The 16254-nt window shown below is 39.1% G+C and overlaps 1 protein-coding gene across 2 annotated transcripts; it reads right to left on the bottom strand.

The window, feature by feature from the left end:
- Positions 1 to 4981: 4981 nt before the first annotated feature.
- Positions 4982 to 15401, bottom strand: fgl1 (fibrinogen-like 1). 2 transcript variants are annotated; one of them, XM_007892805.2, is made up of 8 exons: positions 15256 to 15401; positions 15029 to 15107; positions 12646 to 12832; positions 10816 to 10975; positions 8658 to 8755; positions 7384 to 7472; positions 6508 to 6695; positions 4982 to 6206 (listed from the first exon to the last, which is right to left on the bottom strand). In XM_007892805.2, the coding sequence occupies exons 2-8, from the start codon at positions 15095 to 15097 to the stop codon at positions 6044 to 6046; spliced, it is 954 nt and encodes a 317-aa protein (XP_007890996.1). In that variant the 5' UTR covers positions 15098 to 15107; positions 15256 to 15401; the 3' UTR covers positions 4982 to 6043. The 2 variants fall into 2 exon arrangements, with proteins under 2 accessions (XP_007890996.1, XP_007890997.1); XM_007892806.2 differs by having other exon boundaries at positions 15228 to 15314.
- Between the last annotated feature and the right edge of the window lie 853 nt (positions 15402 to 16254).

Here is a 16254-nt window from a genome sequence, read left to right on the forward strand (position 1 = left end):
AGGGAAGCTGAAGGCTCGGTCAAAGAGAAAGGTCTTGAGACCGGCCTTGAAGGAGGAAAGGGAGGAAGCGGCGAAGGCACTGAGGGATAGAGTTCCAGAGCCTCGGGGCTGAGAGGCTGAAGGCCCGTCCACCGATGGTAGGACAGTTGGGGCAGGGGATGTGCAGCAGACCGAAGCCAGAGGAACGGAGGGTACGGGCAGGTAGGTAGGGGGATAGTAGGTCGGAGAGGTAGGAGGCAGCAAGGCCGTGAATGGCCTTGTAGGTGGGGATGAGGATCTTGAATTTGATCCTCTGGGGGATGGGGAGGCAGTGGAGGCGAGCGAAGGTGGGAGTGATGTGGTCCCGAAGCCTGGTGCGGGTCAGTACACGAGCTACAGAGTTCGGTTGTAGATGCTCAGTCCTTGAACATATTCAAGACTGAGATTGATAGATTTCTTGTGGATGAAGGGATATGGGGATAAGGCGGGTAGGTGGAATTAGAATAGATCAGCCATGATCTTATTGAATGGCAGGGCAGGCTAGAGGGTCCGAATGGCCTACTCCTGCTCCTAATTCTTATGTTCTTATGCACTCACTGTAGTCATTAAAAGTTGCAAAACGTTGCACTTTTCGGGCTGCAGTTTTCTTCCAGCCTTAAATTTAGTCTAGGCTCACACTCCATTGCAGTGTTGGAGGTGTGCTGTCCTCTGGATGAGATGTTAAAGTGAGGAACTATGGAACTATTTGAAAAGGAAATTGAATTTTCCCACTGTCTTAACCAACAATCCCCCAGATAATATTGGTCATTCACTTCATGGCTGTTTGTGGATCATTGTGGTGGGAAAAAAATGACTGCCACTTTGTCCACAAAATACACAATAACTGTAATTACAATAAATTCTGTGAAATACTTTGAGACATCTCCCTGGCATGAAAAGTGCTTTTTCAAATGTAAGGATTATTTATTTTCTCTCTTATGTTTATTCAATCCTTGCAGTCTATTTAAGAAATTAAGAAGTACTGTAAGTGGTTTTCAAGGGAACTTGTTTTACACTGCAATCCTGCTGATGGCTAGTCTGTATGATAATTCATCCTTTGATGTAGGTCAGATTGTGTTGGGTGATTCAGAATGAGATAAAGCTCTCATCCCTAATAAAGACCTAGACCCAAATATAATTCCAAAACAATATTTTTCTATTTCTATAATAGATTCTATTGAAATTCTAATTATATTGCAAGCTATTGTCAGTCATCTTTCCCTTCAAGACTCTTATATATGTATGGCACCTGCGCTTTCATTAAATATAAATTGGGGCAAGATGGGGGAAATGGGAATGACTGAGGGGTGATCTCTAGTATAGCAAAGCCTATTATTTTTGAATCAATGATAATCTTTGATAGTCACATACCATATTTTCCAAACAGTTCATTCAAACTAGACAAATTGTGCAGATGACAACGCTATTCTGAAGTCAACAATCTGCTCCTGCTGTATAGTTAGTTCCTCCCCTCAAAAAGATGTTCATTGACAGAGGTAAAGTAAGCATTTATAGTCTATTATCTTATCAATTTATCTTATCATTGTTGTTAGCTTCATTAAATTTGTAATTGATAAGGGCCCCAGAATAAGGAAGCTTATGGTTCACAATTATGTTTTGCAGTCATTTAGGGGTTAAAATGCTGACCTGGCATAACTGAGTGATTTTCCTTGTTCTCCCTTGGTCTCTTTTGAAGGCTGAAAAGTCATTCCCCATATCTCACCCTCCAGCAATAGGGATCAGCCTTGTTGCTATCTCTGGAGCCAAGGCTGCCCTCTGATGTTGTGATGACCAGAGCTCCATGCAGCACTGTACATCTTGAGATTCATCTCGTGGTTAAAGCCACAATGACAAACATAGTTTACTTTTCTAGATTAATTTGAAATAAAACTCAACCTTAATAAATACTGTATTAGTTAAATAAGAAAAGACATAAAGCCCAAAATACCACCAAACCCCAGCCTGTTCACCAAATTTAGCTTAAACTTTAAGACTGTGCACAATTCTGGAAAATTCTTAAATACAGTATTATTTATAAACCAGCTCTTTTGAAAACTTGAATAGATAAGCAAGGGCTCTTCAGTGTTGAGGGAAGATGACTCAGAGGGGACAACAACAACTTGCGTTTATATAGCACCGTTCACACAAGGTAGCGTCCCGGAGCGACCTCACAGAAGTGTGCAGAATTTTAAATGGGATAGAAAAAGTAAACCCAGCTCAATATTTTAGGATGTATCAGACGTGGGTTTAGAGTTGTAAAGTGCAATTTGAGAACAGATACCAGGAAGTTTTTTACACTGAAGATAATTAACAGGTTGTCAGGAAAGATAATAGAGGCCAGGACAGCAGATTTATTTTGGAAAACAGCTTGATGTATTGCTGAGGGTACTCAAGTGGGTTTTCTGAAGGGATAGATCAGATTTGCCTAAGAGCCTTCTTTATACAGTCCAATCTTGTAATCTGGTGAAAAGCTACTACTTCCGAATTCTTGTTCTGCTATCTTAGTGCATCCTAAGGTATTGTTCTAGATTTACTTTCTCAATTCTATTTAAAATATTATACACCTCCCCCTGAGACATCTCATTTCAAGGCTGAAGAGCACTAGCTTGTCTAATTGTTGCAATTGTTGCTCAAAGCTCATTCCTCCAACATTGGGGATGATCCTTGCTTCTCTCCTCTGCACCACCTCTAGTGCCTCTATGTAGTACTCTTAAGTACCTGATCAGAGCACTTGTGCATGAGCATGAATATGATGTCTGAACTCAACTAATCTGGCAGTATATTTTAGAGTCCAGCTCTGTCTAATCCATCACAAGGAAGAAAAGCCCTGGTGTAGTTTGTCTATCTCATCCCCAACTAATCTCTTTATCACTTTACCACTTCACAGTTTTCATGACAAATATTTGTCTGGTTTGAAACTATTTTGAACCAAGCTTTAGGAAGACTTTAGATATATTAGATATATGGATAAGTTCACGCTGGAAAAGATAAGATTGAGAGGGGACATGATTGTTAAGATTCTAAAGGGGCTAGACAATATAGATAGACTGTTTCAACTTGTCCAGAATAGTAAAACCAACAGCCTGCGATTGAAGGGGGGTAAATTCAGAATGAATCTACAGAAACACTATTTTAGTGAGTGAAACAGGCTCCTAGGGAGACAGTTGAAGCAGGAAGTGTTAATTCTTTCAAACATGTTTTCTTTTAGGAAATAACATTAGGGCATATAGTACATAGATAGTTTGAGACATGTGTGCATGCGACCGCCAGGAAGGTGGAAGATGAATTAGATGGACATTGGTCTTTTTTCGTCTCGCATTTCTTATGTTCTTATGTTCAGACATATGAGTGCCAATTGGGATTCTTTCAGGGGAAGCAATTAAATTTGGAATATGTTCTTGCATAAAAGAAATGCTTATTTCACCCACAAAATATATAGTCAATTCATTTTACAGTATATTCTGTGAAGCGCTTTGAGATGTCTCGAAGACATGATAAGGCACTATATCAAATGCAAGGAATATTGTTAGTTTGACATAGTTAGGCTAAATGAGTCAATTGGTACAAGTCTGGGTAAAGCTGCAGGAGGAAAAGCTGTCAGAACGCAGCGCTGAGGAGCAAGAGAAAGGGTGTAACATTTCTGCATAAATATTTTTGAGGCTGGTCCTGGTGAGTAATGGTTGATTGTACCTATTAGTTGATGTTCCTCACTCCCAAACTGTGTCAAAGGTTATATTGCAAAAGCTAATTTTCAATTGGAAGATGTTCTATAGGTTCAGAATTCATGTCTAGGGCAACCTTGATATCTGGGGATCTGAGAGGATCAAATTGATCCTGTACTTTGTGAAATGCTTGCCAGATTCACTGTACATAAAAAAATGCTGTTTGAATGCACAGATAATTCTGATTATCATCTTAGTTATCAAACTGTTAGATATACAAGTATTTGGAAATATGTACACCCATCTCTGATGCAGTGTTAGGCTTAGCAATAATAATAATCCTTGCTTTTAGATATAGCGCCTAATCACGCTGTTGAGAGGTCTCAAAGCGCTTCACAGAATATAGTGTAAATACTGCGTATTTTGTGGACTAATAATGTCCTAGGAGTGTGCAGTGTGTAGACCTGCCAAACCTAGAATTCTGAACTAGATCTTTTGAACCTTAAACACCAGTCTTCAGCTAGAAGTGGTATTTTCTACAGCCATAGAAAACAATTTGAAAGTTGAAACAGAATTCAACAATTTCCAAATTCTGTGTAATCTGAAATGTTACTTTAATAACTGAAATACTTTGATTCACTGGCAAACATGTCCAAGACTCCACTAAGGATTCTCCGCAATCAGCCACTAGGGGGCTGATTTACCTCTTGATTTTTCTGTTCTCAGGTTTATAAATTGACTTAAGAGTTCAAGGACTTGTGTGCTGGAACTCCCTTCCCACCTTGCTGTGCACACAGCCTGTTAACAGATTTATCCATTGCACTGGTCTTCTGTTGTTCCTTTTCTAACCTTTTTCACTTAATGTACAAGGTGCAAAAGTACAATTGTACCAATCTATACAATGGTAAGTTACATGGGAGAGAGTTCCTAAGGGAAAATAACTATTGCAACTCCATTTTACTGTGGGTGCAAAATCGTTCTGCCTATCACTTCATATGTGGCATAAATGTAACATGTTATATGGTTTATTATTAATAATTCTGATTTTACCACATATAAAATATTATTAGATTTCTTGTGGGGACTTATTAAAGACATTGTTCACCCACATATCTTAGTGAAATAGCTTTCAAACACTCTCCAGAGGATTTTCCCAGGTTTCTTAAAAAATTAATTTGTGCCCTTTAAAAGCAGAGTAATTGCAGATGTTGCTCCTCACAACCATTTGTGGGTGAAAATGCACCATTCTATGTCATAATTATCACTGTTGATAATTTGTGAGGAAAATAAAAGATAGCTTATTTAGAAATATTTCAATCATTTTATTTACTAATGTATACAGGAAACGTTCAAAGTGAAGTTGTGTTTTTGATAATCAAAGCATAAAGTGACAGCTGTATATATAAGGCGTTGTAATCTACATTGTAATGGATCACACTACTACCTACAAATGCAACATTAACAACATTTCAAATGTATGTCATTGTCTCTATTAAACATGTTCAAAAGGCAACTACAGTATGTCAGGATAAAAGTATGATATGTTGTTATAAGAGCTTTTAAGGAACTGTTCTTGTTTTTGTTGTGCTATTCCCGTGGATGATGATTTCAGAGTAGAGAAGTAATCATTGTTTTATTATTATAGTACTGATTTCCAAGTGAAGAAATTAAGCTGCCTTACAAAATGGTAAAAATTGCTCCTACTTTTTATAATCCAATAATAGTCCTGTAACGATAGATGTGTAAAAATCCTCCCAAATATTCTACTTTTCTTTCATTTTCATTCCCCATTTATCTCCATTTATTTCCCAGCAGAATGTGTTCACTGGCAACAAATATATTTCAGGCAAAGGTTGTGACACAAAGGACTCTTGAGTATTCAAAGATTCAAAGAGAAAGGCTCAAAGAGAGATACAGATGGATAGAAAAGCAAGAGATTAAAATAAGGACAGAGTAATAGAGAGTCAGAGAAAATAGCAGAGAGAGAGAAGTGATGAAACAATGTGATACTACAGTGACAGTATATCTTTGGATGGAACATTTTTTGAGAGCACTGCAAACAACTTGTAATTTGTTTGTTCATTTGCAAATGGAAAGGAGTTAACCCAAGTAGTGCTGATAATCACCTTACCTCTGTATCATACTGCCACTGATGTGGATGAGAACTAGGTGTATTGTTTGTATACTATACAATGATGCTCTCTCTGTCTGATACAGCACAAATCCAATTGCATAATGCTGTAAGGAGAATGGAATGAGAGGTTACCTGCTGAAGACTACAATAAACTGTAATACTTTTGTTTAGCCCAAGAAAGTAGTGTTTAGTGTAATAATCTGGCACACAACATGAACGTCTGGAACACTCAGTTTGAACTAGGCACAAATTCAGAAGGTCTGATTTTTATGACTGTGGATTTCAGTGAATACCACCAACCATGCCAGGTGTACCAAATGATTCCATTATCTGTTCTTGATGAGAAAGCTCCTCCATTATAATGAAGTCCATTCAAGTTAGCAGAGTGACATCTGCAGAAATTAATGAAAGTTACAAGAGTTAACGAACATGAATGCCAAATAATGATGACTATTATTTTCTTCCAGACAGTGTAAATTAATCAGGCTCCCCTGATAGTTGAGTGGGTAAAGGCACCAAGCAGTACATCACTTAGCAATAATTTCTGACTTCTGATCCTGGCCAAAGGAGCGGGTAATCTATGGCTGGAATTATTCCCAGGAAAATCAACATAAAAATCTGAACTGCATGAGTTGCATCCACTGCTAAATAATAATAATAATTATGAGATGAGAGTAAAGAAATATCAGAAACCTGTTGAACCACCATCCACCATTATCTTCTTGTGCACAGTTGCCCTCGTAGCGGTCATTGTCCCTGTCCTTTGTGCTGAATTTCATACCGTTGTGATTGGCCCACCAGGCGACTTCTGGGTGGTACGTTCCACTTAGTGAGTCTCCTGCTGTACCAGAATATGTGCCAAAGCTCAGCTGGTATGAATTCTGTGAAAATAAAGTACAAATACATAACTCAGAGATTGTTTTACATTTCTGAATCTGATGCTCCAGGAAAAAAAAACATTTCCATGATTGAGGGCAATTCGATCTTTCTTTGTGAGGGTTGGAGATGGTATCTTTTTGGAAGGTTATGTTTCCCTTGTTTACTGATCAATGGGGGAAGAGTGCATATCGTAGGAATGCTTGTAATATCTGCTCTCTGTCAAAAGCAGGTACATTTACTAACAATGGAAAATCAATGCCATTTAGAAGAATGTGTTAGCTCCTTTCTCCTCTTAATTTTCTCTCATCTACGTATGGGCTAAGTAGCTCTGTGTCAAAGAGGATAAAGCTAGCAGTCTGTCAACTCCACTTTTAGCCAATCCCAAGAAATTGTGTAAGAATGGTACAGTAGGTACTTCCAATCGGATTTTTCCTCTCCCTCCGCCATGCGAAAGTATTTGGCCTCTGGGAAAGGATGCAGCATGTTTGAGTTTGGGAAATGGAACATATCCCTTAAACAATGTCAATATCATTGGTCCAATAACAAAACAGGTGCAAAGGACAGGAATGATGCATTGCATAGTAAGGTCTACAAAAGGAAGATTTAAAAAGAAACAGGAGGAGCAACACACTGACACAGCATTTGTCCCTGTTCTAAACAATTCTGCAAAGTGTCACTGACTCTCCTCACCTGCTCATTTTGAACCCTGAAGTTTCTGTACTGTGCATCCCGTTTTTCAGCATCCCAGTCAATAAGATTGAATTTCACAGTGTACTCTCCTGAAAGAAGTAAAATGAGAAAGATTAATTTTCTCTCTGTTCTTATACAGGTATAGGAGGAGCCCATTTAGCCTATCAAGTGAGTTTACCCAGTTTGATTGTGGCATATTTTGTAATCCCATTTCCCTGCCTTTTCCCTCTACCCATCAATATACAGGCAATCCTGATTTAATCTACATCATAGCTTTGGTGTTTCAGCTGGTGCTGACACTTTGGAATTTAGAATTTGAGCTCGTAATCCAGCTTGATATTCCAGAGCTGGACCGTCAGAGGTCCTGACCTTCAGATAATGTGTTAAACCCCTTTTACCTGTGCAGCTGGACGTTAAAGTTCCCATGACACTATCTGCAAAGAGTTGGGAGTTTTTCCTGGTGTCAAGGCCAATGATCCTACAGATCAAAATAATCCTACCAATCCTTAACAACAACAACAAAAACCAGGCTTTCAGCCTCTATGCCCTGAAACTCTGGAACACTCTTCCTCTATCCCTCCACCTTGCCGCTTGCTTCAGGTAGTGCCTGAAGACCTTGCTCTTCAACCAGTTCGGTCATCTTCCTCCAGTTCGGCCTCGTGCTCCGCCACTATCAAGTGTCCAGCACCTTGGGATGTCCTCTCGACATGAAAAGTGCTATACATATGTAATTTTGTATTGTGTTGTTGTGGGACACTACCCTGCATGAGGGGCTCTATATAAATGCAAGTTGTTGTTGCTAATTTGAATCTAATTTGAAATTCGTAATTTTCAGTGGATAACTAAAGATTGTCTATGAGTGTGAAGCCTCCATCTCTCCATCCCCACAACTTTATCTAAAGGTTTGGACTAAAGCTTTCAGTGCCCCCATTGACCACAAGATCAAAAGAGACATTAAAGATCACGAGATCATATGAAAAAGGCCCTTCAGCTCATTTGACCTCACCCTTCCAAAATACCATCCAATTCCCATCAAAATACCCTATTCCAATCACAGCATCAAGCTGTTTCTTAAATAAGTCCAGCTTCCTTCCTTACATTCAACCACATTCCTAGTAATGTGTTCCAGTTGTTAATTATCCTCTGGATAAAGAGATACTTCCTGGTGTCTGTCCTGAAATTGCCCTTTGCTGCACTGAACCTGTGTTGGAGATGGTGCAATGAATTTTGATTTAAACAGAGCTCGTAAGATAACAAGACATGATAACACTTACCCTGTGATGTAAGGTAATGCAGGTTGTCATTTCCAAGCCAGTATTCTCCAGTGGCAGATTGGAAGTTTCCAAAGCCTTGCTTGTATTCAGCCCATACTCTATGAAAACAAGTAGAATATTTCATTTTAATGTTTGTGAGAAGCCAAACATACAAGCTTACAGCAATGTACATTAAATTAGAAGTCAAAAACAGCTTGGTTTGCAAATTAAAACTAGATTAAAGATTTTGCCACAATTCTGTGCCATTGTACAGATTAAGATAGGATGGTTTCCCCAGGCTACGACTGTGAAATTTTGAGCTTTACAAGGGCACCTTTCAAATATATCTAAAACAAAGAACAGTGCAACTGGATTGATTTGCAGAACAAGGTCTATTGTCTTCCATAATAAGGCTAGTGTATGAGGAGTACACCAAATCTCACTTGTATATTTGGAAAGCTGAAAGACATCCTCAAGATCCAAACAACAAGGTTCAGCACAGCTGTTGGTACTTTGTAATATTAGAATGTTAAAATGTGCTCTGATATGGGATCCACCTACGTCCTGACCAACTTATCAACAATGCCAAAGTGCACATCCATTATTAATTACATATTCCTATCCATTGATAATTCTACTCCCATGTCCAGTATTAAATATACATTAACATCCATTATTCATTACATAAATGCATTTACTTATTGCCTGAAAATCTATCAGTAGTCTGTAGGAAATCTAATGAAGAGATATTGGCATATAGACATTCTGATCATACATTGTCGCAGCTGTATTTGCTGTAAGTATTTTCCTCACAGCAGCCAAGAATAAGTGAAATCCAACATCATTCCTAAGGTTATAAACCCACGCACAATGCAAAACACAGCTGTATTGTACAGATGGAAATGGTGATTGACCTGTCCAATGCTAAATTCGACAACGTTACCCAAAGGTTTGGACTAAATTCCCCATTTGGTGCTGAACAGTAGCTAGGAAGCCCTCTCCACAGGGCCTAAGGTTAAATTATACAATAAAGTTTGCCTTATTTGTAAAACTGGCAGCCCTAATTTTACACAGTTACTCAACTTCAAAGACAATAGTATAAGAAAACCTTTATCCCTAAACATCATTAGCATTTCAGTTTAACTAGAAACTGTGAAAAGATACATTTCTGATTAAAGCAACTTTACTTTTTTAGCAAGTGTTTGATGGAAAAAATAAATTGTGTTGTTTCACAGTATAGTATCAGAGGATGTCATTCTCCTCAAATCTTAGATGGTGGTAACATCCACTGCAGCTAACTATTTTAATTCCACTTTCTTGCCCTTTCACTGTACTCTTTTAAATTTTTCTTCTCCAAATGTTTATACAGCTATTTGAGCTAAACCAGATACTTTGTGGGAAGCAAAATCATGAGCTCTTTATTAAAAGATGAGGAAGATCCTAAAACATAGGTTGAATTGTAGCTAAGTAGTTAGAGCACTCGCCTCGCAAGCGAGAAACCTGGGTTTGACTCCCAGCCGGGCTAAACATTGGGCAAGTTTCCTTACTCCACACACTTCTGTTTACCTAGCAGTAAGTAGGAACCCGTTTGTTAAGTCAATTGGTGGACTGGCTATCGCATTTCGCCCACAAAATATACAGTCAATTCACTTTATTCTGTGAAGCGCTTTGAGATGTCTTGAAGACATGATAACGCGCTATATCAAATGCAAGGATTATTATCATTATAAATAATAATGCATTTGATATAGCATTTTATTACATTATTGAGATGTGTCAAATCTTTGCAGGATTTTACTCTGAACTGTAATGTGCTCTTGTAGGCAAATGTGGAAGTCAATTTGAACATAGGAAATGTCCCACAAACAGCTATGAAGTGAACGATCAGTTTTATTTGGGTGTTTGTTGGCCAGAACACAGAGAGAAGCATCCTTCTCTTTTTGAATAGTGCCACAGGATTTTTAACATCTGAAAGGCAGACGAGTTCTCAGTTTAACATCTTACTTGAAGCACGACCCTTCCAACAATTCAGTGCATCCCCAGCACCTCATTGCATGTGATTATATACTATATATACTGCCAATTTTCATCATGTACAGTCATTATATATTTTAAATTTGTTTGATTTTGGTCTGGTGATGTGTCATATAAAACTTATGCATTAGAAACAATACTGAACCTGTCAAAGTTTACACTGCCATCATTTCGTCTTTGGATAACAGTCCAGCCTCCACCTTCAGTCATATCACAGTAAACTGAGAAACTTGTAGGAGCTGCCAATGGCTGAATTCTGTAAAATCCATTCCTCTTATTGCCGCTGTTATAGATCTCGGCACAATCTGCATAATAAGTGAAATACAATATATTGGTATAATAAAATCCCAGAATTTGTTAGATCAGCACGATTCCTGAGGTTGTACACCTATTTTAAAGAGGCAGAATCACAGTGTAGCTCAGTCTGCAATGAGTCAACTATAAAAAGTGCCAGGCAAAGTCCAGGTGTTTTCCCATGGGAAGATATGTTAGGAGAGAGAGAAAGAAACAAAAAGGAGAAAAGCAATGAGAATGTCACACTAACATAGTTTTGTCATAACCTGATAGTCAAGTACCCGATTGCACTACAAAGGACTTGGAAATAGGTTGTGTGCGTCTCTAAAAAAAATGATAAATAGACATGACTGTAACTCTATTATGAATAACATAGCAGTTCAGTAAAATCCACCCATAAAACAATTGTTTACACAATTCATACAATCTTTTTGAAGGCTACAACGAGGATGTCTATTATGCCTAGTGGACATTGTCTGACATTGTTCTAGGGGATGGAGACCAGACAGGTGCAGGACTAGAGGCACTACAATTGGCCTCAGCACTCTTGAATTAAGGAGAGGTAAATCCGCCACCAGTCCTCTTCTGATCACGATGATGATTACTATCCTGCTTGAAGACTTCAAGTGTGACTAGGATTGTGCTTCCATGCCTCCCATAGTTGGAAAAAAATGATAATGCTCACTGTCAAGGCTAACATCTGAATAATGGTGATTTTTACAAAGCATTGATGGGCACCTGTGGAGAAAAACACAGAGAAATGCTAAAATTAAACAAGTTTTAATGCCCTTTTTTTAAACACAACTAAGGTAGGATGAGGCATAAATTTTCTATCTCTTTTTATTTTAATTCAAAGTGCAACTTCAGGGACATACTATATGGAATCTTCTTGAAATCAGCAACCAATTTTAAACTGGTTTCTGCCCATAAATGTTATATAATAATAATAAAATAATAATATTAATAATCCTTGCATTTGATATAATGCTTTTTAATGGTCTCGACGTCTCAAGCTACTTAGGATATACTGTAAAGTGTATTTATAGTATTTATAAGACTGTGTTTTGTGAGCGAAATGCAGCAGCCAGTTGTGCAAAGCAATGTTGAACAAACAGTATGGAGTGAGTGACCAATTTTATTTTGGCCAGGACCCTTGTCTTTTCGAGTAGTGGAATCGTTAACGTCCACCTGAACAGGCAGGCGGGATCTCGGTTTAAGATTTCATCCAAAGCACATCACCTCTGACACTGCAACACTGCCCCAGCACTGCATTGGAGTGTCATCTTATGTGAGTCCTGACATGGGGCGTGAGCCCACAACCTTCTGAATCAGAGTGTGCTATCACTGCCCCAGGCTGACACACAGGGTTATGACAAGATACAGAAATCAAAGTACACCTGATATAAACTGCAAGAGAATTTCAACCGTTTTTTGACAAATCCTGCCTCAGGACAAAGTAACAAGGATTATTGATCAGTTATTGTGGAAAATGCAATAGACCAGGAACAAATCATGCTACGTGAATCTTGCTGCTTCTTTGGACAAACATTGGCACTGACGATAAGGGCTTAAGCAGACAACTCAGATGAGGAGAGATACAAAGTGGAGAAGCAGAGGCCAGCATCCACCAATATGGTTTCTGATTGGCAATGTATCAAAACAAAAGTAAAATATGTCTGACCTGCAAAGAGTTGTCTTCCTTCTACCATATTTATACTTTCTTCCACATCAGAACCATGAACGATATCAAGATTTTCCCTCTCACTTAAGATGCGCTGGATCTGTAGTTGCTGCTGTTTGATTCTGAGTTCCAGAGCTTTCACCTGAGCCCTCAGCCTCTCCTGTTCCACTTCGCAGTCTGCTTGTGCCTGGAGAATCAAACAAGATCGTCAGCCACAGCCGTTAATTTCATGATTTGGAGAATAGAGGAGTGTGGGAGGGAGTAAGGAATGGGTGGACACTCATGTGGAAGATAAACACTGGCATGGACTGGCTGTGCCAAATGGCCTATTTCCATGCTGTACAGTCTTTGTAATCTTTTGTAAATGTTGACATGAGCAGGAAGAAAACCATTTGCCATAGGAAGTTATGAAATACACAGTACTTGGCTCAGATGTAGTATTCTTGGCTTTGAGGCAGAAAGTTATAGGTTGAAACCTCACTTGGGACTTGTAACTCATTGTCTAGGCTGATGCTTCAATGCAGCACTGGGGTAGCCCTGTTTTCCCAGAGGTGATGTCCTTCAGATGAAAGGTTAAACTAAGATCCTACCTGCCTGTTTGTTCAGATAAACATTAAAGAACCCACAGCATGATTCAAAAAAGAAGCGTACTTCTCCAAATGTCCAATAATCTTCCAGATAAAAATGATCATTCACTTCATGGCTATTTGTGAGACATTGCTGTGTGCAAATATTCTGCCATGTTTGCCTCCAATATACAGTCACTGCACTGCACAAAACATTGTGAATCCCTTTAGATATGATTGCCACAATATTAACTGCAAGGATTATCATTATTTACAATATTTTCTGTGATCATCAGTCAGAGTCATCATCAGCCTTAAGATCACTTATCAGCTTTAAGATCTAATGATAATTTCTGGTGGTACATCTAGTGCTTAGGTGCCACATCCAATGAAGCACAAACTGATAGAATACAGTCTAACTGATCATAAATAAAATATTTTAATTGCTATTGTCTGTGCTTTAGAATTTGTTTTACTTCACTTTGACATAACTTGCTCTCCTGTCTTATATGACAGCAATTCATGCACTTTATTATTAACTCTAAATTTATCTTGTGAATTGAATCTGTGGAGATAGTCTTATATACAACACTGAGTCAATTCCTGGCATAAAAGCAGAATAAGAAAGCAGATGCTAAACAGCAGATCCACCCTAATCTGGAATATCAGTAGAGCTTTTGGTTTTATATAGACAACAACAATTTCAAATACTATTTCAGAGACATACAGCCTAAATGACTATTCACTCTAAGCATATGGATGGGGAGAAATTTCATGTAACTGCAGATTTATTCCCCTCGCTTAACATTTTTACAACTTGGAAAAATTTGAAATGCAGCCTTAAATTTCTGCGGTTCTTAAAATAACTTAAACATAAAAAAGCTTCTAAAATAAGGCTGCAATTATGAATTTCACAAATTCTGGACTCTCAGAAATGCTAAATAATTAGAATCAATCTGGAACAACACCTTACATTTATATAGGACTCTACAAGTAGGAAAACATCTGGGAGCACTACTCAAAGACAAGGTTGGACCTCAAGCAAGGGAGAGGGGCGACATGACCATCGTAGAAAAGTCTTAGTCAAAGCATTTGTAATGATTTGGCTAACACAATAAAATAATAATAATTCTTGCATTTTATGCAGCCCCTTTTGCATCGGGAGAACATCTCAAAGCACTTCACAGGATTTACCGGAAAGTGGATTTGCTGGATTTACTCTATGACTATATTTCGTAGGCAATATCACACCATATGATATCACCTCCACTGAAACGAATTATTATTCCCAATTATTTATTTGGGAAAACGTCTTTGTAATTTACGGGTGAAGTGAAAGCAATGAAAAGGCTACACTGAAAACTGCACTCTCTCTCCCTTCTCCCTCCTCAAAAGGCAGGCAATGGCTTTTCTGAAAGGGTGTTGTTCCTATGGCAGGGTTATTCAAAGCCAGACATATCCCTACAATTCCAGCAGATTTACTAGTATTTGAGAGGTCAGTGGATCTGTGGGGAAAGGAGCCTTAGAGGACGACCGTTAAAAAGAGGAATGTGCTATTTGAGTTCTCTGTTTCAGCTTCACTGCAACATCTGGCACAGCTTTGCATTTGACATCCATTCTCTCCAGATCAGATTAAGGAAACAAAATCTTGCTCTATGCCTCTGGTGGTAGTAGTATTTCAGTGTTTCGATTTTGGAGGACGGACACCTAAACGGAATGCGTTTCATAAACTTTTCCGAGTGTCTTTTTGCTCCCCAGTTGCAAACTTGGTGGTGGCAGTGCTGCAATTGATTTGTGTAAAAAAAAATGTTACTTACCGACCTGCAGAATCCAGTCAACAGTGTGCAAACCATCAGAGCAGACAAAGAAATACAGCGACCCTCCATCTCGGTATTTCTATTAAAAAGAACAAAGAAATGAAATCAGAAATGATGCACTCCCGCTTCCCAACATCAGGACATCCCCGTCCCCGAGGAAAATCAATTGCAATTCTTGGAAAGTCACTGCTTTCCTTACATCGCTCTGAGGATAAAAGTTGCAATACCTCGAGAAGTCCAAACTGCCTCAATTCTGCTGCCGATCGGACTCTCTTGGCTTCAGCAATTCGGGTTTGGGGCTTGTTTTATATCTCTGGATGAGTCAGTGGGTAGGAATGTTTTTCGAACAGATGTATGTGGTTGTCAGGAAATCAACATGGGTCACAGAGCTGTGGAGACCTGCTGCTCACTGCAAAAAACACTGAACAAAAGGCACAACATATCCGGGACATCTGTTGCTGTAACCGATTAAAGGGTAACCCATGGAGACAGTTATTTTGTACCATAGCATCAAATGGACACACACATATATATATATATACCATTTTTTTTTTACAAAAATCCACAGAAAGGTTTGCCTGCAACCAGACAATTAAAGTTGCTGTGGGAAAGTTTAAGTGACTAATTTCACAGAGGGAAGTGGATGACAAAGGCGACATTTGTTATTAATCGTGACCAGAAAGCTAAAAAGCCTCAAGGTTACTTACGGTTGCTCACAAGTCAAGGAAGGCATTGGTGTGTGTGTGTGTGTAGCTAAAGCATTCGAGACAGAAATGCTGATACAATTGTGAGGGAAGAAGAGTATTATGTAACTGGAGTACAATACAAATTTACATTTGCAAAACGCCTGTCACATCAGGAGACCGTCCAGAGGCGCTGAACTGTCAGGAATTAGAACCCGAGGGTGGGGGGGTATCAGGGAGGGCGGAGGGCAAAGAGTGTAAGGAGGATGGCCGAAGGCACGGTTGAAGAGGAGAGTCTTGAAGTGTGCCTTGACAGAGGCCATGGAGGGCATGAGCAAAGGGAATGTGGGATGGAGTTCCAGAGGGTGGGGTTAGAGAGACTGAAGGCCTGACCATCGATGGTGGGGCGGGCCGGGCGAGGGACATGGAGCAGGCCAGAGCCAACTGAGTGGAGGGAGCCGACAGGTTGATAAGGGTCGGAGTGTAGGAGAGGGCACGAGGTGACGACGAGAATTTTGAACTCGATCCTCTGGGGGATGGGGA

The sequence above is a fragment of the Callorhinchus milii genome, unplaced genomic scaffold (genome assembly GCF_018977255.1).
Source record: "Callorhinchus milii isolate IMCB2004 unplaced genomic scaffold, IMCB_Cmil_1.0 Scaffold1, whole genome shotgun sequence".
NCBI lineage: Eukaryota > Metazoa > Chordata > Chondrichthyes > Chimaeriformes > Callorhinchidae > Callorhinchus > Callorhinchus milii.